The following is a 27,750-nucleotide window of genomic DNA, read 5'->3' as shown; positions in this document are numbered from 1 at the left end:
CAATTACTGCATTTTTACGTGTGCTTAAGCTCAAATGATAGTGAATTATACTTAGTACATATTTTATGCCTTGCAGGAAGTGATCCCGAGTTCAAAAGTTAATGTGGAGCTAAATCGATCAATTTGGAGCTTTGAAGTCTGAGTAAAAGCCCAATGCATTAAGCCGGGATCATGCTCGGAGGTCGTGTACCAAATCTGGATGTCAAAAGAAAATAAAAAATTTCACTTTGAGAAATTTGCACTACTGCGCTGCACTGTGCGGCGCAGGTGTGCAATTTCACAACAGGCGTCAGAAAAACAACTCTCTGAAGTTTCCCACAACCGCGCTGCACTGTGCGACACAGCGTGCGGCGTGCCTGTACAAAATTTGCAGAGGTAAGTCCTAATTCGCGCAGGAAAGGGTGTTATGTCTTAACCCGACCCTACTTGGTATAAATACACGTAAAAACACTATTTGGAGGACATTTGACACACCGAAGACCTAGGAATACTATTTCGGAAGGAGATTATCATCGAATTGTACATTCCTTCATCTTTAATTTGTAATTTGATTATGCAAACTATTTGTGGAATTGTTACTATGAGCATGAGTAGCTAAATACCTTATCTAGGGTTTTGATGGAACCCGTTGAAGGATGACTTTCTCATTATGTTAATATAGATTTGCCATCATATTATCTCTATTTATTCAACTATATGCTTATTGTTGTTGATTGAAGGGCCCTCAATTAGTTGTCCCTATTCAGTGTGCATTACTCGGGAGAAAGTATATATTTAGGCTGTTGTTGAACATCATCACTCCTAACGTATATGAGAGATCAATATGGAGGGTTTAAAGGTGGGATAACAAAACCTTGGGTGCAATCTAAGTGAGCTGTACTTAAAAGCTAGCTAGCGTAATTTGGGAAAATATGTCTAGTATATTGTTGTAATTACTCGGGAGAGAGTTACGACAGTCAGAGTGCTCATAATCGATAGAGAAGAATTAGGCAAATTTATAGCAAACATAGCGAAAAGGATTCCGACAACAGGGGAAATCAGAACCTTAGACCTTTCTCATTCTTGCTTACGACCACTTTAGAGCTATGTCTTAATTCTTGCATTTTTATTACGTAATATTTAGTTAATAAACACCCATTTTATTACTTAAACATCTCTGAAGATTGAATACTTGAATTTCAGTGAGTTCAATAGCTGTGATCGATAGGTTAATTCCTTGTGGGATTCGGCTCTAGACTTATTAACCGGAATATATTTACAGTGACCGCTTTGTCCTTTTTGTAAGGCATAGGTGGGCGTGATCAAATTTTGGCGTCGTTTCTGGAGAATTAACGGTGTTATTAAGTGTCGTTAAAAGAAGTGCAAAAATTCTTAGTGTAGTCAATTTTTTCAACTTAAACTGACCATTGAAATTCTAATGTTTGTAATCGTGGTTGTAAAACGTGCATGCCTAGAAACTCCTCAAGAACTGGAGAATTGTTCGAAGCATTATTAGATCTTGAGAAGGTGTTCAAGGCATTGAACCGTGCAAACAGGAAAGGTAAACAACAACAGAACTCAACCAAAAGAATTGAACCAGACATGGAAGACGATAATCTAAATAATAGAGACAACATGAATGACCCAAACAACAGAAATAACACAAATGACCCAATCAATCGGGGTGTGGCACCTCTTGTGCTAGAAGCAACACTATATGACCGGGCATAACCCACAACTAACAACTTAGCAACTGCTATTGTAGTCCCTTAAATAAAAGCAGATTTATTCCAGATCACAAATAATATGCTACATCTGTTGCAAAACAAAGGACTATTCTCTGGGTCATATGTTGAAGATCCTCAGCAGCATCTAAAGAACTTCCTCTCAATTTGTGCCATATAGAGACATCACACTATGACACTGGAAGTAATACGTTTGTTGTTGTTTCCATTCTCAGTGACAGGAGCAGCCCAGACTTGGCTTAGTTCACTCCATATCAACTCCATCACTACTTGGGATGAATTAGTCAAGCAATATTTGAGCAAATTTCATCCACCCAACAAGACAGCTCAGCAAATTGATGAGATATTGAGCTTTAAACAGAGACCAACTGAGACGCTACATGAAACGTGGGAGAGATTCAAGGCTTTGCTAGTTACATGTCCACATCATGGTATTCCGGAGCAGATATTGGGGCCGAATTTTACATGGGTTTAGCAGATACTTTGAAAGCCAATGTTGATGCTTCAGCATGTGGAGCATTTTTTAGCAAGACATTCAGAGAGAGCAAGATCCTGCTTGATAAGATGGCACAAAACTCAGGATGGACAAGAAGGAACGCTCCAATCACTCATGTGGTGCACTCGGTGGCTCTAGATCCGGCTAACTCCATGGCTGAAAATATGGCCACTCTACTGACGCAACTGAGCATCCTTACTAAAAAGGTGGAAGAATCAGGCTAGAAGCAGCAGGTACACATAGTTGATGCAACTAATGGGGTTCTATGTACATCATGCATTAACCAACCATATGTCTGCTCATGGAGTGCTGAAGGTGATAGTCAACAGTATTAGGAGAACATGAATTATGTGGCCAACTAGAGGGACCGAGACTAGGTGGTCAAAATTGGGGTCAGCAAAATCAACAATACAGACCAGCTCAGCAGCAGTACAATAACAACAATAATCATGGGGCTATGTGACCACAAGGTAAAATGGTGCCTTACCAAAGGCAATAAAGGTACAACCAGCAAAATCAGCAGCAGGCTTATCAACGACCTCAACAATAACAGATTGTGAGACATGAATATGGGTTTGCTAAACTCGAGAGTATAATGCAACAAGTGATTGGGACCACCGGAAAACTAGCTGACAGAGTAGACTCACATGAGTCAGCCATTAAGAATATTGAGATCCAGTTAGGACAGATTTCCATGGACTTAAATAATCGTCCTCATGGGACGTTACCTGCAGACACCCAAATCAATCCAAAAGAGCAGGGCCCGAAGCAGCTGATGGCAGTGAGTCTTCGAAATGGTAGGGACTTAGATCTGGAGCAAGAAATTACTCGCGAAAGTAGGCCGACTGAGACACTAGTGCCAATACCCATTGAGATAGATGATTCAACAGGTTTAACTGAGGTGACGGTACATTATGCGCAAGATAACACCAACAAAGAAGAAGAGATTGTGAAAGAGACTGAAGTTGCACCGGAACCGATAGTAAAAGCAGTGCTTGAACAAGAGAAAAATCAAATTACAGGGAAGAAGCGACCTCCAACACTATTCCCACAGAGATTGGCCAAGTATCAAAAAGATGAGAAGTACAAGAAATTTTTAGAGATGTTGAAGCAAATTCAGGTAACCATTCCATTGACTGATGCTTTAAAGGAGATGCCTGGGTACGTAAAGATGATGAAGGACTTGATGCAAGTTCGACTTCCAAGACTTGGCCACGGTTACACAGACTCAGACATGCAGTGATGTTGTTACGAGATCCATAGCTGAGAAGTTGTCTGACCCAGGGAGCTTCAACATCCCTTGCACAATAGGCAACTTTGCATTTGCTAAGGCACTAAGTGATCTAGGGGCAAGCATAAATCTTATGCCCCTAGCGATCTACAAAATGCTAGGCATTGGAAGAGCTAGACCCACATCTATGCTATTACAACTGGCTGACCGAACAGTGAAAAGACCCTCTAAGATTCTAGATGATGTGTTGGTGCAGGTTGGGAAGTTTGTGTTCCCAGTAGATTTTGTCATCCTTGACTGTCGGGTTGACGAGGAAATTCTCATAATTTTGGGAAGACCATTCTTGGACACTGGGAGAGCTTCAATTGATTGTGAAACTGGAGAGCTCAAAATGAGATTAAATAATGAAGAGTTAACATTCAACGTGCATAAATCTATGCGCAGACCTAGTGAATTTGCCAATTGCTCTCTAATAGATGCGGTGGATGTAGTGTTGGAGGAGGACGATGCAACATTGAACATTAAAGACCCTCTAGCAGCTTGTCTCATGAACTTAGATGAAGCTAATGGTGAAGACTTGGCAGAGTGGGTACTTGCTCTTGAAGGCCAAGGTTTTTGGAAAAGGGAGCTTGAGTTTGAGCCCTTGCACTTGGAGGAAAAAAACTCCTCCAGCTAAGCCGTCAATAGAAGAGCCACCAAAGCTGGAACTGAAACCACTGCCATCTCATCTCAGGTATGTATTCTTAGGACCTAACTCAACTCTACTTGTTATTATCTCATCCAGTTTGTTAGATGTGCAGGCAGAACAGCTTTTGCAGGTACTAACTGAGTACAAAACTGCAATTTAGTGGACCACTGTAGACATTAAAGAGATCAGCCTGGCCTTCTATATGCATAAGATTCTGCTGAAAGATGGGCACAAACCTTCTAGAGAACATCAAAGAGCTGAACCCCAATATGAAAACGTGGTAAAAAAGGAAGTGATTAAATGGTTAGATGCGGGAATCATATTCCCCATCTCTGACAGCAAACTGGGTTATCCCAATGCAGTGTGTACCGAAAAAGGGAGAGTATAACGATAGTGAAAAATGAGAAGAATGAGTTGATCTCTACACGAACAGTCACAGGTTGGCGAATCTGTATGGACTATAGGAAGTTGAACTTGACCACCAGGAAGGACCACTTACCACTGCCATTCATTAATCAGATGCTAGATAGATTGGCAGGGAGGTCTCACTTTTGCTTCCTAGATGGGTACTCGGGGTATAATCAGATTTTCATTGCCCCAGAGGATAGAGAGAAAACGTTGTTCACCTGCCCTTATGGAATCTATGCTTTTCGGCGAATGTCGTTTGGCCTATGCAATGCACCCGCCACATTCCAAAGGTGCATGATGGCCATCTTCACAGATATGGTAGAGGAGATAATGGAGGTTTTCATGGATGACTTCTCAATGGTGGGGAATTCATTCGATGATTGCCTTGTGAACTTGAGGCGAGTGTTGAAAAGGTGTATCGAGACTAATCTGGTATTCAACTGGGAAAAGTGTCATTTCATGGTACATGAAGGATAGTTTTGGGGCACCTAGTGTCAAGTAAAGGTATTGAGGTGGATCGTGCAAAAGTTGATGTGATAGAAAAGCTTCCACCGCCCACCTCCGTCAAAGCAATCAGAAGTTTTCTTGGGCACGCCGGTTTCTATAGGAGATTTATAAAATATTTTTCCAAAATTGCAAACCCCTTGTGTAAATTGCTTGAAAAAGATCACCCTTTTGTGTTTTCTGATGACTATAGGATAGCTTTTGAGGAATTAAAGAAGAGACTGGTAACAATACCTATCATAGTTGCCCCCAACTGGGAGCAACCATTTGAGCTGATGTGTGATGCTAGTGATTATGCTGTGGGAGCAGTTCTTGGGCGGCGAAAAGATAAAATCATACATCCAATATACTACGCAAGGAGATGCTATGACCAAAAAGGAGATACTGGCAGTGGTGTTCGCATTTGACAAGTTCAAGTCTTACCTGATTGGCTTAAAGGTAATTGTTTATACTGACCATGCTGCTCTCAGGTACTTAATTGAAAAGAATGAGTCAAAACCGTGCCTGATTTGATGGGTGCTATTATTGCAAGAGTTTGATTTGGAGATCCGTGATCGAAAGGGAACGGGGAACCAAGTCGTTGACCATTTATCCAGACTGGAAGGAGCTAAAAAAAAGGTTAAGGTAGAAGATATTTTGGAAACATTTCCAGATGAACAACTACTAACCATGAGTCTCGAGGAAGCGCCATGGTATGCAGACATTGCAAACTACATGGCGAGCGGTATTGTTCCTTATGACCTTTTCTCTGTTTAAAAAAAAAGTTCTTTCATGATTGTCGCATGTATTATTGGGATAAACCTTATCTGTTCAGGATTTGTGTGGATAACATGATCTGGAGATGTATCCCCGAGATAGACCAGTATTCTATTTTGCATGCTTGTCGCGTGTCACCATATGGTGGGCACTTCGAGGGAGTGAGGATGGTTGCGAAAATCTTGGAGTCGGGGTTCTATTGGCCAACATTGTTTAAAGATGCACATCTATGGATAAAGGGGTGTGATGAATGCCAACGAACTGGGAACATTTCCCGCAGACATGAGATGCCCATGAACCCAATTCAGGAGGTAGAAATGTTTGATGTATGGGGGATCGACTTCATGGGTCCGTTCGTTAGCTCATATGGCAACAAGTACATACTCATCGTTGTGGACTACGCGTCCAAATGGGTAGAAGCTGCAGCACTCCCTACAAATTATGCAAATGGGGTAATTGGTTTTCTGAAAAAGAACTTTTTCGGGATAACGAAACCTTGAGTGCGATCTAAGTAAGTTGTACTTAAAAGCTAGCTAGCGTAATTTGGGAGAATATGTCTAGTATATTATTGTAATTACTCGTGAGAGAGTTACGTCAGAGTGCTCATGATCGATAAAGAAGACTTAGGCAAATTTATAGCAAACAAAGCAGAAAAGATTTCGACACCAGGGAAAATCAGAACCTTAGACCTTTCTCATTCTTGCTTACGACCAGTTTAGAGCTAGTTCTTAATTCCTGCATTTTTATTACGTAATATTTAGTTAATAAACACCCATTTTATTACTCAAACATCTCTGAAGATTGAATACGTGAATTTCTATGACTTCAATAGCTGTAATCGATAGGTTAATTCCATGTGGGATTCAACTCCGAACTTGTTAATCGGAATATATTTACAGCTACCGCTTTATTCATTTTATAAAGTATAGTTGGGCGTGATCACTTATCCATCCAAAAATTTTAAGAAAAGACGAGGTGAAAAAAAGGTCCTTTTCAAAATAGATGATATTACTTTAAGTGATTGACAGGAATAATCCTATAAGGGATTGGTCTTTAAATATTGTCCCTGTTTTCTAATGTATTTAGAAACTGACGGACCCCACACACATGCATTGCTTGTCTGTGATTTCTCTATTGGATTGATAGATTTTATACTATGTTTAACCTTCGTATATTGTTAATTGCTCATAAACTCTACCAAATTGGCATGATTTTTTGTTTGTTTAATTGTTCACCAAACTCTAACAAATTGGCATGATTTTGTATTATTTGTAATTGACATTCTATTAAATTTTTCATCAAAGTCTACCCAATTAACATACTTTTTCTGTATTGTTCAACAATGTGTTATTCGAAATTGTAATTTTAGTTTCGATCAAACCATTCCAAATCTGGTTCGATCTTAACTTTAAAACAAACCTCTATTACCAACACAAATAATTTTCAAGCACAAATTTAGTCAAAAAAAAAAATTAAATCAAGAAAACCCACTTTATCTTCTTTAATATTTTTTTAGGACCAACAATGAACTTTTGAAAATTTTAAAGTAAATCACTAAATTATTATTTGAACTATAAATTATTATTCAAACGATTTTAATAGTAATCAATCATTAGTTTCCAGATTTTATCCCCAAACAAGAATTTCACGCTTATAATATTGAAGAACTCTGATATTCTTGGTGAAGAAAAGGCATACTTTTGCAATAAAATAAAAAACAAAAACAATATTTAAAGATGAATCCCTTAGATTAGAGGACAACCTATTGTAAGTTTTTACATTACTTCTCAAGGGAGAAATAATCGAAGATGGAACCTAGAAGTGCATGCAAACCAACACGTACCCTTCTCCTAATTTCCCGTTAACAAAATGATGGGTCCAAACATATACTGAAAATCATTGGCCTATTGATGATGTGATTTACTAATTCATTGGACAAATTAACATGAATTTTTTTATTGAGACCATTCACTTCCCTTAATATTTTCTGTGTCTGAGATAGAAAATCGGAAATACCACAAAGGCCAAGTTTAATTTATTTTCAATCCCATATATATTCACTTCCTTGCAAATTACTTGAGAGTCATCTTCTTTCTCTCTTTGGCATTATTCCATTTTTCTTTCTCTCACAAACATTACATTTAAGTTTGTGAGAGGAAGAAAGACAAGGTTTCAAGCCTCATTTAAATTGCTAAGACAAAGACAAGTTAAAAAAGAAAAAACAATATGGGTGCTTGTGCTAGTGTACCAAAGGGCATGAGGGCTGAGGCAATGGCAGCTCCTCCACCGGAACATCCGAAGGAGGAGAACACCACCACTGCCACCACCACCACCGCGCCTGAGGTGGTGGAGGTGAAAGAAGGTAGTGACAATGCCGAGCCAAAGGAGGATGAGAAGGTGGCTGAGGAGAAAGGTGCTGATGACAAGCACCAATCTCTAGGATCTTTGCTCAATGAGGTATTTATGATTTTAAATTCTCTGTTTAAAAATATTTAAAAAATATATTTATATAATCAGGCCAATTATAAGTTGAATATAAGTAAATCTCAATCATTTGGTGACCCAAAAAATTAAAATGATTTCTAGTTAGTTTGCTATCAGAGCTTAATTAAAATTGAGAAATATATAGGATAAAAATTGTTAGTGTATATAATTTAAATTAGGTATTTAATGGCCGTCTTATTCCTTTATTCTCTAGGGCAGATATAGATAAAGCTACTCTAGACCTCCAGGACATATTTCATAGGCTTACATTTGACATTCTATGCCAGGTAGGTTTTAGCCATGATCCAGAATACTTGTTACCATCTCTCCCTGAGAAACCATTAATAGATGCTTTTGAAACTGCAATAAAGATCAGTATGAGAAGGTTCACTTGCCCTTCCATCTTGTGGAAAGCTAAAAAGCTTCTCAACATTGGATCTGAAGAGAATCTCAGGTATGCAGACTAGAGGCATATTCAAAATTTGAATTTGATATGTTCAACCTTTAGGTTTCCTTGAATATTCATTGGACGCACTTTAAATTATGAGTTCAAAATTTTACTACTCAATATTTATTGAAATTCAAGTAATTATTTTTCTATTACACATCAAAAATATTGGGTTAGGTTTAACTGTAGTCAGAATACTACATCCGCTTTTTTGACAGTTGGTGTTGAACTTAATGTAAAAACGTTCATATACATATACGGTTCAAATTCAGGGGCGGAGCCAGCATGTTCTCTAGGGTTCGGCCGAATTCACTAGCTTTTATCTTTAAAAATTCATTAAATATGTACAAATTATTCATTAAGAACCCAGTAACTTAAAAGGATTAGAATCTCCGAACTCATAAACTTCAAATGCTAACTCCGCTTCTGGGTTCAATCTAAGAGTAATGGCTGCAGTCGTACTATTTGTTCAACTGCTGCATCTACCTCCAACACAGTTCTCAATAGTTTATGGGTTCTGAACTTGCCACTAAACTCATAGCTCGTCTTAATTTCTGGATTCACATTTAATTTAATTCATACATATTTATTGTATTTCTTAATATAAATACAAGATTTGAATAAAAGCTACTGGCTTCGTCCGAACCCCTAACTCCACCCCTGAAAGCAAGACTTGTTTATGATTGATTACTTTGAAACATGAATGCAACAGAGTGAAGCAGCCAAGGAGTCAGCTAAAGATGAGAAGAGCTCAGACAGCAATGCTGAAACCAAAGAATCAAAGGATGAGGAGCTTCCAGTATCAGATGCAGCTGTTGCACAACCCTCTTCTTCTTAATGAAATAAAATGCCTACATTATTTGTTGATGTCTTCAGAGGCAAGCTCAAATGTGGTGAAATGGAAACAAAACTGTTTTTTTGGTGGATATATGTTTTAGAAATATCTGTATTTTCCATTGGGTATTTCATATTGTTGGAGTTCTCTTCTTCTTATGTTGAATTGTTTTGTTTGTTTTTCTATTAATCACTCGCACAGTACAGCTACTCTTATCTGGTTGTAACATGTTATATACAGTACCATATTTTTCAAATTATCAATTAATGATTACTGAAACAGCTAAATCATAATTATAAATGACCTGATTACGATGTGCACTAAGCTCCCGCTATGTGCAGGGTCCGGGGAAGGGTCGGACCATAAGGGTCTATTGTACGCAGTCTTACCCTGCATTTATGCAAGAGGCTGTTTCCACGGCTTGAACTCGTGGCCTCATGGTCACATGGCAGCAACTTTACCAGTTACGCCAAGGCTCCCTTCTGATTGCAATGTTAGTAGAGAAGAAATAGGAGAGCAAGAATTTCAAGTAGGGCCATGAGCAGGATGTATCTGTCATTTCTTACATGCTAAGCGAAGGCCTCGAGGGTAAACAGAAATTAGAAACTAATGGCCCTCTAGGTGTGTTTGGTACGAAGGAATTTCCAATTTCCCCATATTTGGTTAATTTTAATATTTTTAAATATTCTTGAAAAAAACAAAAAAAGTAAAACTGAGTAGATAAGAAAACAATGTTCACATATTTATAGAGAACTCTAGCTAGATGTGGCGCCACTATGACAACAGTTCTCAAGAAGGAAATGCAAAGTTTCAATCAAGCATCACATAGCAAAAAGAGGAATTATTAGCAAGGTTAAAAGAAAAACTACATCAAAAGAACAACCATCAATATAGATACTAGCATCCTTCAATGTGATAAGAAACAAAAAATGTCAATCTCAAGACAAATTTGCTTATAGTTCAAATATTGCAGGCAGCATATGGTACATGCTGGAAAGCCTCTGATACTTCAGCCACCCTTTTGGCCAACTTTAATGAGATATAAGCAGAGATACAAGGATTTCCGAAATTCTTCCAAATACCATGTGCAAAGGTAACTGGTAAAGTTGTTGTAATATGACTAGGAGGTCACGGGTTTAAGCCGTGGCAACAGCCTCTTCCAGAAATACAGGGTAAAGCTGCGTATACTAGACCGTTGTGGTCCGGCCACTCCCCCGACCTTGCGCATAGCGGGAGCTTAATGCACCGGGCTGCCTTTTTTTTTTTTACCAAGTGCAAAGGTAGAAATGAGGAACACAATAAAATTAAAGATTTCATGTAGCAAACACCCAACAAAGTGTCAACAGGATAAATCAACTACCACACCATGAAAGTTACGACTTTGCGTCTTACACCAAAAGAAAGCAAACAGGAAGCAGGAGACAAAAGGTACGTTGTAAGGGTAACAGGCAAGGGCTTACTAATAGAAAGAAAATTACAGACTGCGTATTCTGCAGCATGTGGCGCCTTGCTAAAACATATGCTAATAGATTATTCAGTCTGAAGACTTGTTTCACAGCGCTTGAGCTGAAGCTCCATGCGCTTATTCTCAAGCATCATAGCCTTATTTTCCAGCTTCAGTTCTTGTAGCTCCCTGTCTTCTCTCCGGCGGAACCTCAGGCACTTGACTCTCTGCTTCTCCAGTTCCAGAATTTGGGCCTTAATTTGTAACTTCTGTTCTTCCAACTGCAGTAACTGATGCATAATCTGCTGCTCATTCTGCAATGTCTCTGCCTCCTCATTGTTAGTATAATCATGAATCCCATTGCTGTTGGGATTAAGCACATTACAATCTGAATTAATGAATGCACAGACCACATTGGAAACTCTTTCTTCCCCGACTATCTTTCTCTTTGCAGACATATCCTGCACAACATATTCAGGCTCATACCTGTCCTTACGTTTGAGAGCCAACAGCACAGATCGCTGGAGTTCCCGATCATCGGGAAGGAATAATCTATTTTGGTTGTTGTATGAGCACAATTCTTGATAGAACAACTGTTTGCTACTTAAAAGCTTCTTCACTTCCTCCTGCGCATCATGAGTCAGGTCCATCATTTCCATAAGGCCAGGGTTCTCCACAACACAACATGCAGTGCCTCTCCCAAGAATATCATTCAGTCTCTTGAACTTTTTGTTCAGATCATTAAACTTATCCTCACACTGCTGAGGTGAGACATGATGACCTCTTTCAGCCATAGCATTGGAAATAGCCCTCCATTTACCTTTCTTTGGGAATATCCCATTGGACCAAACATCTTCTCCGATGTAAGAAACAGCAGTGATCAAAAGCTTAACCATCTCATCTGTCCATTTCATACGACTGTATACAACAGGCTGTTTCTCTTTATTCATCTTCCATCTTGTACGCCGATACATAACTGGCGGTTTCTCTTCACGACGTACAGTGACTTCTTCTACATCATCTGACCTCTCATTATAAGCTTCATACACATCAAGTCTACTGGTTTCGATAGCATCTAGAGACAACACTTGTTGGTTCATGTCATGCATGTTGCTAAAACCAAAGGATGCGGCACCTTCCAGAGCATGCTGCAAATCCCCTGAGCCCTGGTTAGGGGAATCGCTTTGTTGGTGATTAACTTCCATTGATCTGCACAAATCTATGATATCACTGGATTAATCTGGTACATATGAAGCAAGCTGATGAATGCTATTTCTACATTTAGCAGATTGGCAATCTTAATAACTCACAAACTTACAGATCCAGTACGATTTTGCTCATTCAATTAAGTGGAGCACAGAAAAGATACAAAATAGATTCTATGACTAGATTCTGCAGAGATAAAGGGCGAAACTAAGGCAGAGAGTCATGCAACACAGTTGAGTATAAATTTTTTATCCCTATGATCATCTATAAAGCAGAATTAACAGTTACATTGCACCGATTATCAATAGAACACAACCTAACTATGATATAAATAACAAGAAAGGAAAAAAATTGATTCAAGTCACATTTTACCAAATGCAGATGCAATAAAGAAATAAATTTACCATAGAATAAATGAGATCAGTTGCAACATAAATCAAATGTTTTTTACCCCTACAACACAAGTTCTTGTTTACTTCTACAGAAGAGGCTTATAAATTAAGTGAATACTTCGAGGGTGCTTCGTGAAACACATTGTTTTAATCGCCCAAGAAAGAAGAGAACTTACAACAGATGTGAGGTCTGCTAACAAGTGCCGTCGCTTTTGACAAATGGGATGATGGCAGCAGAAACAGGTGGGTTTTAGGAGACTTTGCTCGGGGAATTGGGCGGACTAATTCCCGGATAAGTTAGGTTACAAGTTGAAATAGGCAGCATACTTAATGTTTTATACACATATAGGTATCTCGGACTAATTTGTATATGCATTCAAAACAATGTCACATGGAAAGTGAGGTGTTCTGCGAAATTTTCTTAAAACTAATTAAGGAAAATATTTAATCCTTAATCCCCTTCCTCCCTCCCTCCCTCCAGTTTTTTCCCAAGAAATATGGGGCTTCAGATAACTTCTGATTAAGTTCTATAAGAATAAGGATCAAACAAAATACTTACAAGTTTTAACACAAATCACAACCAGTGGATAAAAGTTGCATTTGATTTAATTTACCCAAAAGACAAAAAAGTTGCGGTAATTCTTTTTATAACTGAAAAATCCCCCAAGGGCCAGCTGGCGCACAGTTCGAAACTCGGCGGATAATGGGCCTTCCCCTCTAGCCTTCTCCACAAAGAAATTGTGGTAATTCAGCACAGATAATATCATCTCAATTATATGACCTAATTGACAAAAAGGTTTGGTCAGAATAAGAGAGAAAATACAAACAATCAACTTATACCAAGCTTCAGAATGTAACTTTCACTCTTTGCAAGAACAATCAAGTAGACAGCTTGGAAGAAAAAAAAAGGAGACAGCTTGAAAAATAACGGCTTATTTCTGATGTGGTAACCTAGTTACTCTCTCTTTCCGTTTTCTTCTCCTATTTATTTCTTTAGGCTATATTCATGTCACATTTCTTTCCTTTCCTCTTGTTTCCTCTTTTTTTTTTGAAAAATTTCCTCTTGTTTCCTCTTTTCACCTTTCTTGGTTAATTCAATTTTGTAAGAATAGGGCGAAGAAGTCCTCAAACAAAGATGAACGAGTAAAGTCTTGGAGAAACAGAATCTAGATAGCGAAGAAAAAGGGAGACACTCTCTGAACTTTTCATTTTTCTTGTCGATTATTTCCTGTTATTATCATCCTAGAGATGATAATCTTGGAATTAATCTTGTTAATTATAGGATATTAAATATGCACCACGGGGATATGCTTCCAGATTAATTGATCCACCATGCAGTTCCTTATCAAAATTTTAAATTAGTTTATAGTTTGTATTTTCCCGTTGTCATCTCTCTCTCCCTCCCTCTCCCCCATTTTCTTCAAGTTGAGAAGTGTTTCTTGAAAGATTAATTGAAGAGTATAAGGTCAGACGGGATGAACACAAATGGTCCTATGGGAAGTACACAGAGTAAGAAGAGGACAGAGTAAAGATTATGAGCTTGGGAGAGTATTTAAGAAGATGGACAATTGTTCAAACAGTACTAACCACAAACTTAGAATACCGTTTTTGGTTACATGGAGGAACTCAGAATTACAAGCCAATACCTGGAAAAAAAAAATCTTTTTCTGGCTGAAAACTTCCCTTGTAACTTTATGTTTTTCTGCAGACCCTGAACCAATGACTGATACCCATTCATACAAAGACTACAAGAAAGACAGTCAGCCAGATAAGTGATATCATTTAATTTTCATACAGCTGGATCAAGTCACTTAAATAGTTAATCCATCCAGAAGAAAATTCACATTCCTTATTCATCTTTTCAGAAAGTTTACTTGCCAAGCTTCATTCAAAAGTTCGCATGACCTTTAATCTCATAAAGAATACAGTTTTTCCTTTTTTGGCTCAACTAGCAATCTAAATAATGAAAAAAAGTTTTCTTTTTTGTCTTCACTAGCTATCTAAATAGCTCAATGGAGTATTTGCTCTACAGCTCTTGTGGTAATTGTACTTATATAATATTCATGTGTAAACTGCAAGTTTATCATCACATGCTTGTTCCAATTATGCAAAGTTACCCAAGGGGATCCTTTATTTCCATGAAATTACTTCACGGATGAAGGATTGAATTGCATACTCTAGATCCAGAGATGTAAGGTGACTTCACATTTAAAATAGACTACATAAATACATTAGAATTTTTTTTGCTTCTTTTATCTAATCTTTAATAATGAGAACTTTTGATTTTTTGGGATGGTTACAATATCATTTTCGTGTCAACATTAAGTGGGGAAAATTGACAAGAGTATAAAGAGAGAAGAGTGAATTTTCAATCAGATTTTCTCGCAGTGCTGTTTCACTCTCCTTTTCCGTTAACGAAACAATTTCTTGTCGCCGTCGGTATCAAACAACTGGTCGTCGCCTGATAAACATCCGTCAATGTCGCCGGAAAAATCCGTCAACGTCGTTGTTGCCGGATATTGCCGAAAACCTCGCCGGAGAATAATCCAACAGATAAACTGTTTTACAATTTCACTTTTAAGCAAAATCTCCGTGCTTGTGCCCATTTTGAAATTTGGAAATTCTGTTGCTTGAAGGAAAATACAAAAAAGGGTTCAATTTCTTTCCTTATCTGTAGTATTCTTGTGACCGGAATTCAATCCATTCCGTCTCAACTCTCAACCCTAGCGATTCAGATTGAATAATTCATTTTGCAATTGATTTTTTCATTTGCAATTTAAAGATTTTTGGCCACGTTTGCGGTTTACAACCAGAAACAGAGTTCAATTCTTTGATTTAACACAGCCTTGATCGGGGAACTCAATTTTCTCTGGAACTCCGATTAACAAATTCTGTGGTTGGCTTGGTTTTCACATCTGAATTGCATTTGGCAGGAAAAATAAAGAACCCTCCGTCAGATTATTACGTGAAATTGGGACTCTATTTTTTGATACCCTTCTTGCCGAGAAAAGGGTTTGGTTGCGCATTCAGCAGATTTGGAAGCGCGTCCGAACATCCTCGACTTGATCCAGGTTCCATCTTTCTTGAATTGTATTTGCGCACATCTATTTACTGTTGCCTTGCCGGAAATTTTAATTGGATTGATTTATCTTTTCTACTAGTGTTTTAAGCTTAAGGTTTCATCTATCCATTTTAATTCTGTGTTTGCATAGGGGTAGTTTCTTAGACGTGGTAGATTCATTGTTCTAGTGCCTGCTCGCGTTACTGTTCTCGTAGTAGCTCCTTTGAGTTGTTTTTAGCTCTCGGGTTCGTAGCTTGTAGTCCTTCGTTCCCATTACTTGCTCTTAGTGGTAGTGTTTACCTGATACCTTTTGCTTATAGTGGCGATAGTGAACGATATGAGAGTAAGGTCATGTCCTCGGGTGGGGTTGGGGGTGGGAAGAAAGCCTCTAGGCTGGGTCTTGGAACATTGGGACGTTGACGTGGAAGTCTATAGAGTTAGGTAAGATTCTTAAGAAGAGGAAGATCAACATAGTGTGTGTCCAGGAGACTAGATGGAAGGGTACTAGGGCACGAGATGTAGACGGGTTTAAACTATGGCACTCAGGAAGCGCTGAGGGTAAGAATGGGGTAGGTATTTTAGTTGACAGAGACTTCATGGAGCTCGTGGTCGAGATTAAGAGGGTAATATAGGTTGATGAGTATTGATAACTAGGGATTTTGCTACATTTTATACTCCTTGCTTAAGTTTTGATTAGAAATCTGTACAAAATAGTCTCAAAGGCTCACAAGTTGTGCTTGATTGCAGGTTTGATCAACAAGGTGACAAGATGTCGAAGATCAGCTCAAAAGGAGTGAAACTTGCACAAGTATCAAGACAAGACAAAGCTCAGACAAAACAAGGCCAGTGCGGCCGCACACCATTCTGTGCGGTCCGCACAAGTGAGGTTCAGAGTATGATATTCAGGCAAAAAGAACAATGCGGTCCGAGTAAGAAGGATCAGAGAGTTGCCAGTTCCGAGTTTCAAGCCAATGCGGTCTGCGCTCCATTTCATGCGGACCGCACTAGAAGCCTCCGCGGTCGCACTCCATTCTATGCGGTCCGCATTGCCCGAGTTCAGAGAGATGGATTTTTATGTCAAGAGCCTTACTGCAGCTGCACGTGATTTTGTGCGGTCCGCACTAGCCCCGCAGGGGTATTTTTGTCCAGATTTTTCAGCTTAGTATAAATAGTTTCTTTTCCCATTTTTAGGTCATCAAATAATTTTAGCTAAGAGCTGCGCTCGTGGGTTCGAATATTTTAGCTATTTTGAGCAATTTTATCTACATTTCAACATTGAATCTTCTTGTTTATCTTAGTAATTAATTAATATGAGTTTTTCTTCATCTATTTCTTGTTTTTCTTCTTTAATTATGAGTAGCTAAACCCATAAGCTAGGGTTGTGGCTCAACCCTAGTGTGGGTAATGGATGGGTCTTGTGTTTTAGGGCTAGATTGGCTATGAGTGTTTGATATTTGGGCTAATTTCATGTTTAATTGCTGAATTAGTGGTCTCAAACACTAGTTTGTGTTTAGTTGACTTGAGCTCTTTTTGAGAAAGAGAGCTTGAGTCTCTAAAATTGGTCCAACAAGGAATTGGGGCGTACTCAAGAGATTGATAGCCCCAATTAAAGGGTTAAACCTCGAGAGAGTAATACCCGACTTGAACCTTGATTGTTTGTGCAAATTTGCATACCCAATTGGTCTTGAGAAAGTCAATTCGGGCAAAATCACTTGAACCACCGAAAGGTGTAGAGTGGTTAAAATCGTGCAACGGTTATATCATACTCCCCAAATATGTCAATCATGCCTTAGACTCAAGTATCCGTCAATTGACCACCTAGGCAAAAGTCACTACCCTAGTGCCTTTTAAACCATTTGAACAACCCGCAACATTTTATTCTTAGTTTATTCTAGTTTAATTTACCATTGTAGTTTGATAAAAGTAGAAGTAAAACAAAAACAAAAAAATATTTAGAAGTGTAATTTGGAACACATACCCAACTCTAAATTAGATAGATACCCGACTCCAACATCTAGCTCTCTGTGGAAATCGATCCCGACCCTAAATCGGGTAAAAGCTGCTTCGACCCTCTCTCGCTACTCAATAGTAGTGCAGGGTAGGCTTTGATCAAGTATTAAACTGGTAGTTGGTGGGTATACTGTAAACGTGATTAGTGCATACGCTCCTCAGGTAGGTTTGGAACAGGAGGTCAAGAAGCAATTCTGGGAGGATTTGGACAAGATGGTGCGTAGTATCCCGCACATAGAGAAGTTGTTCATTGGCGGAGATTTCAATAGTCATATTGGGGCTAGTGCTAGGGATTATGATGATGTGTTTGGCGGGTTCGATTTTGGGGATAGGAATGAGGGAGGTAATTCACTGTTGGAGTTTGCTAGAGCTTTTGATTTGGTTATAGCTAACTCGAGTTTTCCGAAGAGGGAAGAGCACTTGGTCACTTTCCGAAATTCAATGGGCAAGACTCAGATTGATTATCTTCTCTGCAGGAAATGCGATAAAGGTCTGTGCACTGACTGCAAGGTCATCCCAAGTGAGCACCTCACGACCCTACATAGGCTCCTAGTTATGGACCTGAAGATCAAGAGGAGTAGGAGGAAGAGGGCGGGGTGCAGGCAACCTAAGATCAAGTGAGGTAACTTGACCAAGGACAAAGCTCAGGAGTTAGGGGAAAAGTTGTTGGCTATGAGGGCCTGGATGAGTAGGGGGGACGCGTCTAGTATATGGTTCACGACTGCGAATTGCATTAGGGTAGCTGCTGGAGAGGTCTTAGGGGTCACGAAGGGCTCTCCTGGGGGTCATAAAGGGGACTGGTGGTGGAATGGAGAGGTTCAAGTTAAAGTGAAAGCTAAGAATGCTAGAGAGGTCTTAGGGGTCACGAAGGGCTCTCCTGGGGGTCATAAAGGGAACTGGTGGTGGAATGGAGAGGTTCAAGTTAAAGTGGAAGCTAAGAAAGCTGCTTATTTGAAGCTAGTGGAGAGTACAAACGAGGAGAAAAAAAGGACTTATCGTGAGTGTTACAGAAAGGCAAAGAAAGAGGCGAAGTTAGCAGTTACGACGGCTAAGAACACGGCATTTGCTCGTTTGTACGAGGAGATCGGGGGCAAAGGCGGGGACAAGAAGTTGTACCGGTTGGCCAAGGTGAGGGAGAGGAAAGCTCGCGATTTAGACCAAGTCAAGTGCATCAAGGACGAGGATGGCAAAGTGTTAATGGACGAGGCACTTATTAGGAGAAGATGGCAGACATACTTCTATAAACTATTGAACGAGGAGGGGGATAAACGCATTGTGCTGAGTGAGTTGGAGCACTCCGATAGTCGGCGGGATTTTGGATACTGTAGGCGGATTATGGTAGAGGAGGTGGAGGGGCGATGCATAAGATATGCAGGGGCAGAGTGACGGGGCCAGACGAAATCCTGGTAGAATTCTGGAAGAGCGCGGGGCGGGCAGGTTTGGAGTGGCTCACTGGGCTGTTTAATGTTATATTTAAGACGAAGAAGATGCCCGTAGAATGGAGGTGGAGTACGATGGTTCCGCTTTACAAGAACAAGGGTGATATCCAAAATTGCAACAATTATAGGGGTATCAAGTTGTTGAGTCACACTATGAAAGTTTGGGAGAGAGTGGTGGAGGCCAGGGTGAGGAGGTGCGTGTCTATTTTCGAGAATCAATTTGGATTCATGCCGGGGCGTTCGACTACGGAAGCGATTCATCTGGTAAGGAGATTAGTGGAGCAGTACAGGGAAAGAAAGATTGATTTGCATATGGTGTTTATTGACCTTGAGAAAGCGTACGATAAAGTCCCGATGGAGGTCCTATGGAGGTGTTTGGAGGTTAGCGGCGTTCCGGTAGCGTACATTAGGGTGATTAAGGATATGTATGATGATGCTAAGACTCGGGTGAGGACTGTGGTTGGTGACTCAGAGCATTTCTCTGTGGAGATGGGGTTGCACCAGGGATCAGCTCTTAGCCCATTTTATTTGCCTTGGCGATGGATGTACTCTCGCGACACATCCAAGGGGAGGTGCCTTGGTGCATGCTATTTGCCGATGATATAGTGTTGATTGACGAGACGCGAAGCGGAGTTGACGCGAGGTTGGAGGTTTGGAGACAGACTTTAGAGTCTAAAGGTTTCAAACTGAGTAGAACTAAGACAGAATACTTGGAGTGAAAATTCAGTGACGGGACCCATGATGCAGACGTAGAGGTTAAGCTTGATGCTCAACCTATCCCCAAGAGAGCGAGTTTTAAGTATCTCGGGTCTATTATCCAGGGTAAGGGGGAGACTGACGAAGATGTCGCACATCGCATCGGAGCGGGATGGATAAAGTGGAGGCTCGCTTCCAGTGTTTTATGTGATAAGAATGTGCCGCCAAGACTTAAGGGTAAGCTTTATCGAGTGGTGGTTCGACCGGCTATGTTGTATGGGGCTGAGTGTTGGTCAGTCAAGAACTCCCACGTGTAGAAGATGAACGTAGCAGAGATGAGAATGTTGAGATGGATGTGTGGGTGTACCAGGAGAGATAGGATTAAGAATGAAGCTATCCGGGACAGAGTGGGAGTAACCTCCGTGGAGAACAAAATGCGAGAGTTGAGGCTGAGATGGTTCGAACATGTTAAGAGAAGAAACATTGATGCTCCTGTCAGGAGGTGTGAGAAGTTGGCCATGGGGAGTTTGAGAAGAGGTCGAGGTAGGCCTAAGAAGTACTGGGGAGAGGTGATTAGACAGGACATGGCGCTGCTTCAGCTTACTGAGGACAATACGCTTGATAGGAGGGTGTGGAGGTTGAGGATTAAGGTAGAAGGTTAGTGGGTAGTTTTTAGTTGTTCACCGATAGTCTTAGTAGCATGCATGTCCCTTCATATTCTTAGATTTTTATTACGTTATGTGATTTTGCTCGCCTCAGGTATTGTATTCCCCGTTGCTATTATTTGGTACTACTTATCCTTTATCTCTCCCTTTTTTTTTCTCTTCCTTCTTTCTTCCTTCCTTGCTTTCCTCTTCTTCTTCTTGACCTTCCTGAGCCGAGGGTCTATTGGAAACAACCTCTCTACCTGCATTAGGTAGGGGTAAGATCTGCGTACAGACTACCCTCCCCAGACCCCACCTGTTGGGATCATACTGGGTTTGTTGTTGTTGTATAAAGAGCCAAAACTGAGGAATATTGTACTTTGTTTGGGCGCCTATATAAATTACAAAGCATGTGCTTCTTTTAGCTTCTTTTCTCTCTCTTAAATCTGCCAAAGAGTTGTTTACAGTGGTTTTATTATCTTCTAGTTGAATGATAACCTAGGATGTATAATTTATAGCATTTGCAGCAAAGTGGACTTCACTTTGAATTTGGACCAAACTGAAAGGTCGACATTCAATTTTGGGATGGAAAGAGTACATTCTTCTCATGTTGGTGCTGTATTTTCAGTTTAACAAATGCCTACTAAGATCCGCTCAAGGTTATCCTTTCTGATTCAGTCAATAGCAGATCCTTCTTTCTTGCTAACAGGGCAAAGATGTTATAATCACAGTTTATCAATATTTCCTCAAAAATTGGAACTCACAGGCAAAATTTACAGCACACTTGCTTAGAAATAGAATTAGATCATCCTGATCAGAAATAGCATCAGGTCATAGTCTAATTGTCTTTTGGTAAGAAGGAAACAAACAAAAGATACTTAATAGTTTCTGTTAAGAGGGAAAGAAATGTAAAGTATATAATATTTTGCTAATGAAAAACCAAGTTTCCACAGAAGAGCTCCAAATCAAAACTTTGCGATCTTGCAATTTGCAGAGCCATCATGTAAGAATGACCATTCATGACATTATCTTCGTTAATTTGCAGGGACACAATTCACTACTGCAAGATGGTGCGTGGACATACATTTGCTAATAGGTATTCATATAGTCCAGAGTAGAACTTAAGCATCAGTGTAAGTCAAAATGTTCCCACTATCGCCCCAAAACTTGCTCCAAAGATATCTTTCCATTATTCCAGTAAACAATATTAAATACCCCAGAGTTACTCCGAAGAACATATTATGTGTTAGCAGACCAACTAGATGAAATATAACTAGAAAGACAGGTGGATAAAAAGAATCAAACACAAATAATATAATTATCATGCATCATGACCTTAGACATTTCAACTAACAAAAGAAGTGTGAAGCACCACGGCTATTCAATCCAAGATGGTGCACAAACTATTATTATAGCAAATCTTATGTGAAACTCATGAGGCCACCATAAACAATTAATAGAAAAATAAAAGGGATGAGAAAATCAAGTAGGTACATGTACCTGAAACAAAAACAGCAAAATGTCAGCTGATATACACTTGGATTGAGCATCCATTTCTTGTTGTTTTATCTCCAATTCCAGACAATTAATTCTCAAGCATCATGCACTCCTTTTCTTTTCTCAACTCCCGCAGATCCTTGTCCTTGATGTGGTTGACTTTTTTTACCACTCAAGTTGCTTCTTTCTAGTTCTAACATCACATTCTGAAGTTATAGAGCTTCTTCCAGCCAAGTTGAGCTACCTATGACCCAGCAATTCTCTAGCCTTCTCTCCCTCCCCAGTACCAGCAAGAACTTGATTTACATCTAGAGGTCAATGAGCATTTTCTCTCCACTACGAGGCAAGAGTTTCGAGGAACTACGAGGACCCAGGAATTCAAGTTCTTCCTCGTAATTCTTCCTCTGTCAGGATCCTATGACATATTAAGACTTCATCAAGTGTATAATCATCTCTGCTGTCATTGCTTTGACCTTCCATGCCAGCATCTCTCGAAGCTGTGAGGCTTAGAGGACCTGACTACAGGAAGCTCGGAGCATCAGAATCATTGTCAGTGTTATAAACCAACCACAAGGGTCATTGAAGATACTAATAAAGAGGAAGGTAAAATTCGATTCAGAAATCTAAAATGGTAAAACAAATGTTCCAAGCTAAAAGTTTTCCTAACATCGTCCTCAGCATTATCAGAAACATCCACCAAATCTACAAGAGGTGGATGTTCAGCAACCTCAAAATAAGTACCTCGCCACAGTATATCACCAAGTCTTGCATCTTTTACAATCTTTCTCAGGCATTGGAATATGCGATAGCCTTCCACTTCTTCTTTGGTAAAACTAATGAATGCTTTGTTCCGATACTGCTGAAGATGGAAGAAGCATCCTCTCCAATGTATGAAACAACAGCAAATAAAAGTTCACCATCTTACCTTTCCAGCTTACCCACTGCCATGGTGACACCTTTAAATCTCTCCCACCTACAATATGCCCATGGACACTTTTTCCTAACCCGCTAGTTTTTCATCAGCAGCAGCAGAATCTTTAACTGTTTCCACCTTTGTTGCGAGCACAAACAGAATCCAGAAGGTCCAATTCTGTTTGACCCAATTGCAAGGTATGGTATGGAAGGGATTCAATGGTGGCCTTGGAGTCTCCCACCTCAAATATCTAGCTTCTTTCCTGCTGCTACACCTATAATGACTAATATTTTGGACTTCCTCCGAAGGGTAAAGCACCATTGAAGAGTAAAAATGTCTGTTTTCCAGGTGACTAACTTGCAATGATCCTTGTATGCCTACAAAACCACAAGATAATCACAGCTGGTTGATTATATTCCAGCAGTTATTAATCACAGAAATAACTTAGAAACCTAAAATCCAATGAATATCTGCATACTGCCCCCAAACCTTTCAGTCAATTACACCTCAATTCCAAATTAGGGGCCAGCTATACGAATCCTATGTATCCGGTGCGATATTCAATAATTTGTCTTTAAGATAGTAATTTAGGGTTCTCTGAAACTAGTACTATATCTCACACTTCCATACAAGGATATACAAGTCTCCAACCAAGATAAAAAACGGTCTTGGGAAAACACAGGATGCATATACAAATCTCCAACCAAGATAAAAAAGGTCCTGGATAAACACAGGATGCAAAGTAAGTATAATAACTGAAGATAAACTTTAATCCCAACTAGTTGGTATGGCCTATGTGGATGATCTAAACAACAAAAGAAAAAATTCAATGCAATGCATTCGTCGAAAAGCTATTGAATGCCTAAAAAAGACGAAGCAACACTAAGGTAGCAAGTACTCAACAAGTCCACAAATTTCTGAATTTACAGGCTTCTAGTGAGTATTAATATTAAGAAAATATGATTGGACCTTCCCTGCTTTTAGACTGCAAATGATGCCATAATTGCGATAATTAGCAGCAGAATAATCAAACATTGTTGTCTATAGAAAAGTTCCACAAATTAGTATCAAGATTTTGACTCAAAAACTGAATCTTTTGAATCCAGAAAACTTATTGGAACATGTAAGTCTCGCTGTAGTAAAAAAGGGTAGAGTGACAGGGTATCAAGGCCGTCACAAACTATCTCGTTTGAGAAGTATATGTGAGGTGCTTACCAATAGGTCAAATTAAGGCGGGTATAAACTCAAACTTAGGCCCCTCCACTTTTCTTTTTCTTTTTTTTAGATTAAGATAAGATTTCTATCTCTAACGTTAAGATATTGTCTTCAAATCTAAATCATCTTCAAATCATGTAATATGCCCATATACAAATCTTTTTTATTTTTTATTTTCACTTAAATGCAACAACAACACATCGATATCAATAATAAAAACAGCTACAATGAAAACTGCCGTCTCCTCTTCGTTGCATCTCAAATGACTAGCTTCATCTGTCTCTATACCCTCCTTCCCTCCCACACCCTCAAGTTTATTTCATCTTTGTGGACTCTACAATGAAGATTTAACATGTTTGCAATAATTAGACTCTAAACTGCTAAGATAAAATTATAGAAACACAAACCCAAACTGATTATGGCATTATTTCCCACTATCAATTATCCTTCTCTATTAGGTTAGGCAAAACCACAATTGATTGAAGAAAGTTAACAAGAAGAAACTACATTTTCTTTGTTTTGGAGAACAGAGTTAACAAAAGAAACAACATCGTCGTACTAATCAAGAGAAAAAGCGCACGGGGGATAATTACCTCTTGCAACCTCTAATATAGTAGTCTTACTTAACTATTGAGTTGTGACAAAAATTGTTCAACACCATGTTAAATCTTCACCCTATTATCTATCATAAAATTATTCAATATCACGTTAAATATTCACATTATGAACTCAAACATACAATTTTAATAAGCCCCTCCGAAAACCTGCTGAAGCAGATGAGGAGAGCACATCAAACTCCTCTGTTGGCTCAATTTAGATGCATTTCCAATGAACTATGGAAGGACCATATTCATCGTATTCATCCTTCTTCACGTATGCAATATCTCATTGAAATAAAATCAGAAAGGCACATCCCAACAGACATAATACTCAAAAGCATGTTTTGAAAAGAAGAAGAGGTTGAAGAAACATGCAAGAATCAGACTGAGCACAACGCCAATGGAGCATATGTTCAATGTTTTCAAGAATCAAACCTAGCACAAAGGCAATTGATCATATGCTCAATGGCTTCAATTGACTCGATAATTTTAACACAAAATATAGAGATATATGTGAAAACCTGATAAAAATTCATAAATATTAAATTTGAAACCATAATTTCAAGAAATACAATGCGTTCACGGCTAATAAGCTAGTGCCCTAGTCTACTACCACAAAGTGATATACAATATGCATACCTGTTGGAAGGTGTTGCGAGAAGCTAAAATTGATCCTCCAATCCAGACTCTGTTCTTCCTTTCAGGGGGTGCCACCACCTTGATCTTCATGCTACTGGGAGCTGCAAGGCGGTAATTTCCTTGCTCAACAATCAGTGATATCAAGAAATGTAGTTCCTTCACCACTAAGGACAATGTTATCATAAAAATCCTTCCTAAGATCTGCATTGCACTTCATGATGAGAGTTAAAAGTTGATATTTGGAAGTTATAATACATTCTTGTCAATCATTCCCTAAAGCATAAAAGAACAAGCTTTACATCCATTAGACAAGATACAAATAAAAACCAAGTTAGCAACAAAAGACAAAACTTAAAATGAGCCAAGACCACTGGCTTCTTCATCTCAGAGTTATATGAATTTAATAAAAGTAACTTCCAAAAATCACCTTATTTAACCCATCAAAATCTGATTTTATAGTAAGGGTAGGACTCGTTTCTCACCTGTGATTTGGCCACTGGGATAAATAGACAAGATAACCTGAATAGCAACGTACATGGAAGGTACATGGAAGGCACGTTGAAAGTTTCAAACATGATTTGGATCATTTTATTTCTATTAGCCTTAGGATTCAAAGGTGCTTCAGAGAGCAGCACAGGGTTCGGTTGATTGACACCTAGCTCATTTTAAAAGATGTGATACCAGATCTTCTCCGTATCATCCCAGTTGCCTACTATTCCATCCTCAGTTGGGTATTTCAAGGTGAGGATACCCCTCCTTGAGTTGGTTGCATCACCAACATAAAATTCCAAATGATCCATCCCAAACCTAACGCCAGTGTGCTGTGGTCAACCAGCAATACTAGGAAATACAGCCTTGGAGCATCATCACCAGCAAATCCAGCCTGCAGATGAACAAACCAAAGGAGTTATTATTTATTTGTCTTTAAACTAGAAATTAAGTTTCTACGACCACAACTTTTACAAGATGAACATATATATATATATATATATCAATCTGTTCATATTTGAGAATCAGAAACATCAAATTATCAGAGTTATATTCACTTTCATTATTAACAGTTCAAAAACAAAGGGGATATTAAACATTTCTTTGGATAGATTAGAGCAAAAAGGAAAAGGGTTTTAGCTTATGCACTAACTTTAATTATTGAAGTCCCATTCTCACATACAAGAGGCTGAAGGTGTTCTAAGTTGGCCATTTTTTAATACCTAACAGAAGGTAAAACAGAAAATGTTGAAAAAATATGGAGAAAATGAATAGCAACAAAGTTTAAAATTAAGATTTCAAGATACCAGCAAATATATTTACCCCCAAATTTCTTGGGAACCTCATTTACATCCTTTTCAGTAAGGGCTATCAATGGTTTTTGCCTTTCCCTTGGATAACTCAAATTCCCGAGATGAAAATGGATGCTCTTAGCAGTGGAGCAACCTCTGTCGTATCCCACACAAAGTTTGCTAGGTTTTAGGCGATAAAAAGAAACTTTATGAATTCTCCAACTAATCAATACTGAGGAAATTCTAGTGCTTCTCTCATTCTAAATTTTAAAATTCGTTGTACTACTTGTGAAGGATAAGCATCGCGACTTTACATGATTGGTCATTTGGTCTACTTAGTTATAGACCAATAAAGACATGCTTTCATGTAATTGTGTCTTTGCTAGGGGTTGTGTGCATACTTCTATGAAATGTCACCTACTTACAAATGATGATAAGGTTCTATGGGAGAATGTAACCTTCCAATATGACATGAGAATGAGATCAACTATATATTATATTGTTATTCAGGTTTATCCAAACAAAAGTCACCTACAGTAAAATGGTTGGGAAACTTGTAGTTTGCAAATTTCTCATGGAGAGCTATCATCAGATTCAAACCTTTCATTTATTAATGTAGACATTTCTAAGTCACAACACATTCATATATAAGTGACTAATCACTATCAAATTAAAACTGGAAACACCACGCACACAACCTTATCTTAGGCATAAAACTATTAAGTAGGTAGTTATTTAGGTTTATCCAACCAAAAGAAAGTCAGTAAGACGAGAATAGTTGTAAAACTCTCAAAGTCCCAACACAGAAATAAGCTAGTCATGGTTTTGACAATGCATTGATGCTTTATCAATGAATCTTTTTTATTTACTAAAAAAACTACTCTTAGCAAAATAAAATTCTTTTTCTTAACAACGGTTGTACTCGGGACAACTCGGTGCATCTTGACTAAAGTACCAGGTACCTATTACCTCTCAATAGTAGAGGTACCAGGTTACTCTGTTCACCATGACTTAGACAAACCACAAAACATCATCTAGCTTTTTTTACGAATTGATATAATAAAATCGTTAGTACCCCTAAATCCAAGTATAGTTGACAGAGATCAATACCATGATCAACTATTTTACCGTTACCATTCTC

At 38.8% G+C, this 27,750-nt stretch overlaps 3 protein-coding genes and 1 non-coding gene across 13 annotated transcripts; 2 read left to right on the top strand and 2 right to left on the bottom strand.

Annotated features, from left to right (window-relative positions):
• Window positions 1–2,053: 2,053 nt before the first annotated feature.
• Window positions 2,054–2,159, bottom strand: LOC142165675 (small nucleolar RNA R71). Its single transcript, XR_012696326.1, has one exon. It is a non-coding gene; the product is annotated as a small nucleolar RNA R71 (small nucleolar RNA).
• A 1,446-nt stretch (window positions 2,160–3,605) lies between these two features.
• Window positions 3,606–6,307, top strand: LOC142165210 (uncharacterized). The gene is made up of 5 exons (XM_075223812.1): window positions 3,606–4,062; window positions 4,124–4,184; window positions 5,245–5,275; window positions 5,361–5,521; window positions 5,866–6,307. Exons 1-5 carry the CDS (start codon window positions 3,606–3,608, stop codon window positions 6,305–6,307), a joined length of 1,152 nt encoding a protein of 383 aa, XP_075079913.1.
• A 1,604-nt stretch (window positions 6,308–7,911) lies between these two features.
• Window positions 7,912–9,759, top strand: LOC107825530 (uncharacterized). The gene is made up of 2 exons (XM_016652406.2): window positions 7,912–8,264; window positions 9,452–9,759. Exons 1-2 carry the CDS (start codon window positions 8,034–8,036, stop codon window positions 9,575–9,577), a joined length of 357 nt encoding a protein of 118 aa, XP_016507892.1. The 5' UTR covers window positions 7,912–8,033; the 3' UTR covers window positions 9,578–9,759.
• Window positions 9,760–10,908: 1,149 nt separating this feature from the next.
• On the bottom strand, window positions 10,909–23,253 carry LOC107825526 (uncharacterized). Of its 10 annotated transcripts, none has more exons than XM_016652402.2 (4): window positions 21,967–23,253; window positions 14,263–14,361; window positions 13,231–13,397; window positions 10,909–12,227 (listed from the first exon to the last, which is right to left on the bottom strand). In XM_016652402.2, exon 4 carries the CDS (start codon window positions 12,221–12,223, stop codon window positions 11,105–11,107), a length of 1,119 nt encoding a protein of 372 aa, XP_016507888.2. In that variant the 5' UTR covers window positions 12,224–12,227; window positions 13,231–13,397; window positions 14,263–14,361; window positions 21,967–23,253; the 3' UTR covers window positions 10,909–11,104. The 10 variants fall into 10 exon arrangements, with proteins under 10 accessions (XP_016507888.2, XP_016507889.2, XP_016507887.2 ...); XM_016652403.2 differs by having other exon boundaries at window positions 10,909–12,237; window positions 21,967–23,096; XM_016652401.2 differs by having other exon boundaries at window positions 13,176–13,397; window positions 21,967–22,625.
• Window positions 23,254–27,750: the final 4,497 nt, after the last annotated feature.

The sequence above is a fragment of the Nicotiana tabacum genome, chromosome 10, assembly GCF_000715075.1.
Source record: "Nicotiana tabacum cultivar K326 chromosome 10, ASM71507v2, whole genome shotgun sequence".
In the NCBI taxonomy this organism is placed as follows: domain Eukaryota; kingdom Viridiplantae; phylum Streptophyta; class Magnoliopsida; order Solanales; family Solanaceae; genus Nicotiana; species Nicotiana tabacum.
This window is presented reverse-complemented; position numbering and strand designations above follow the sequence as displayed.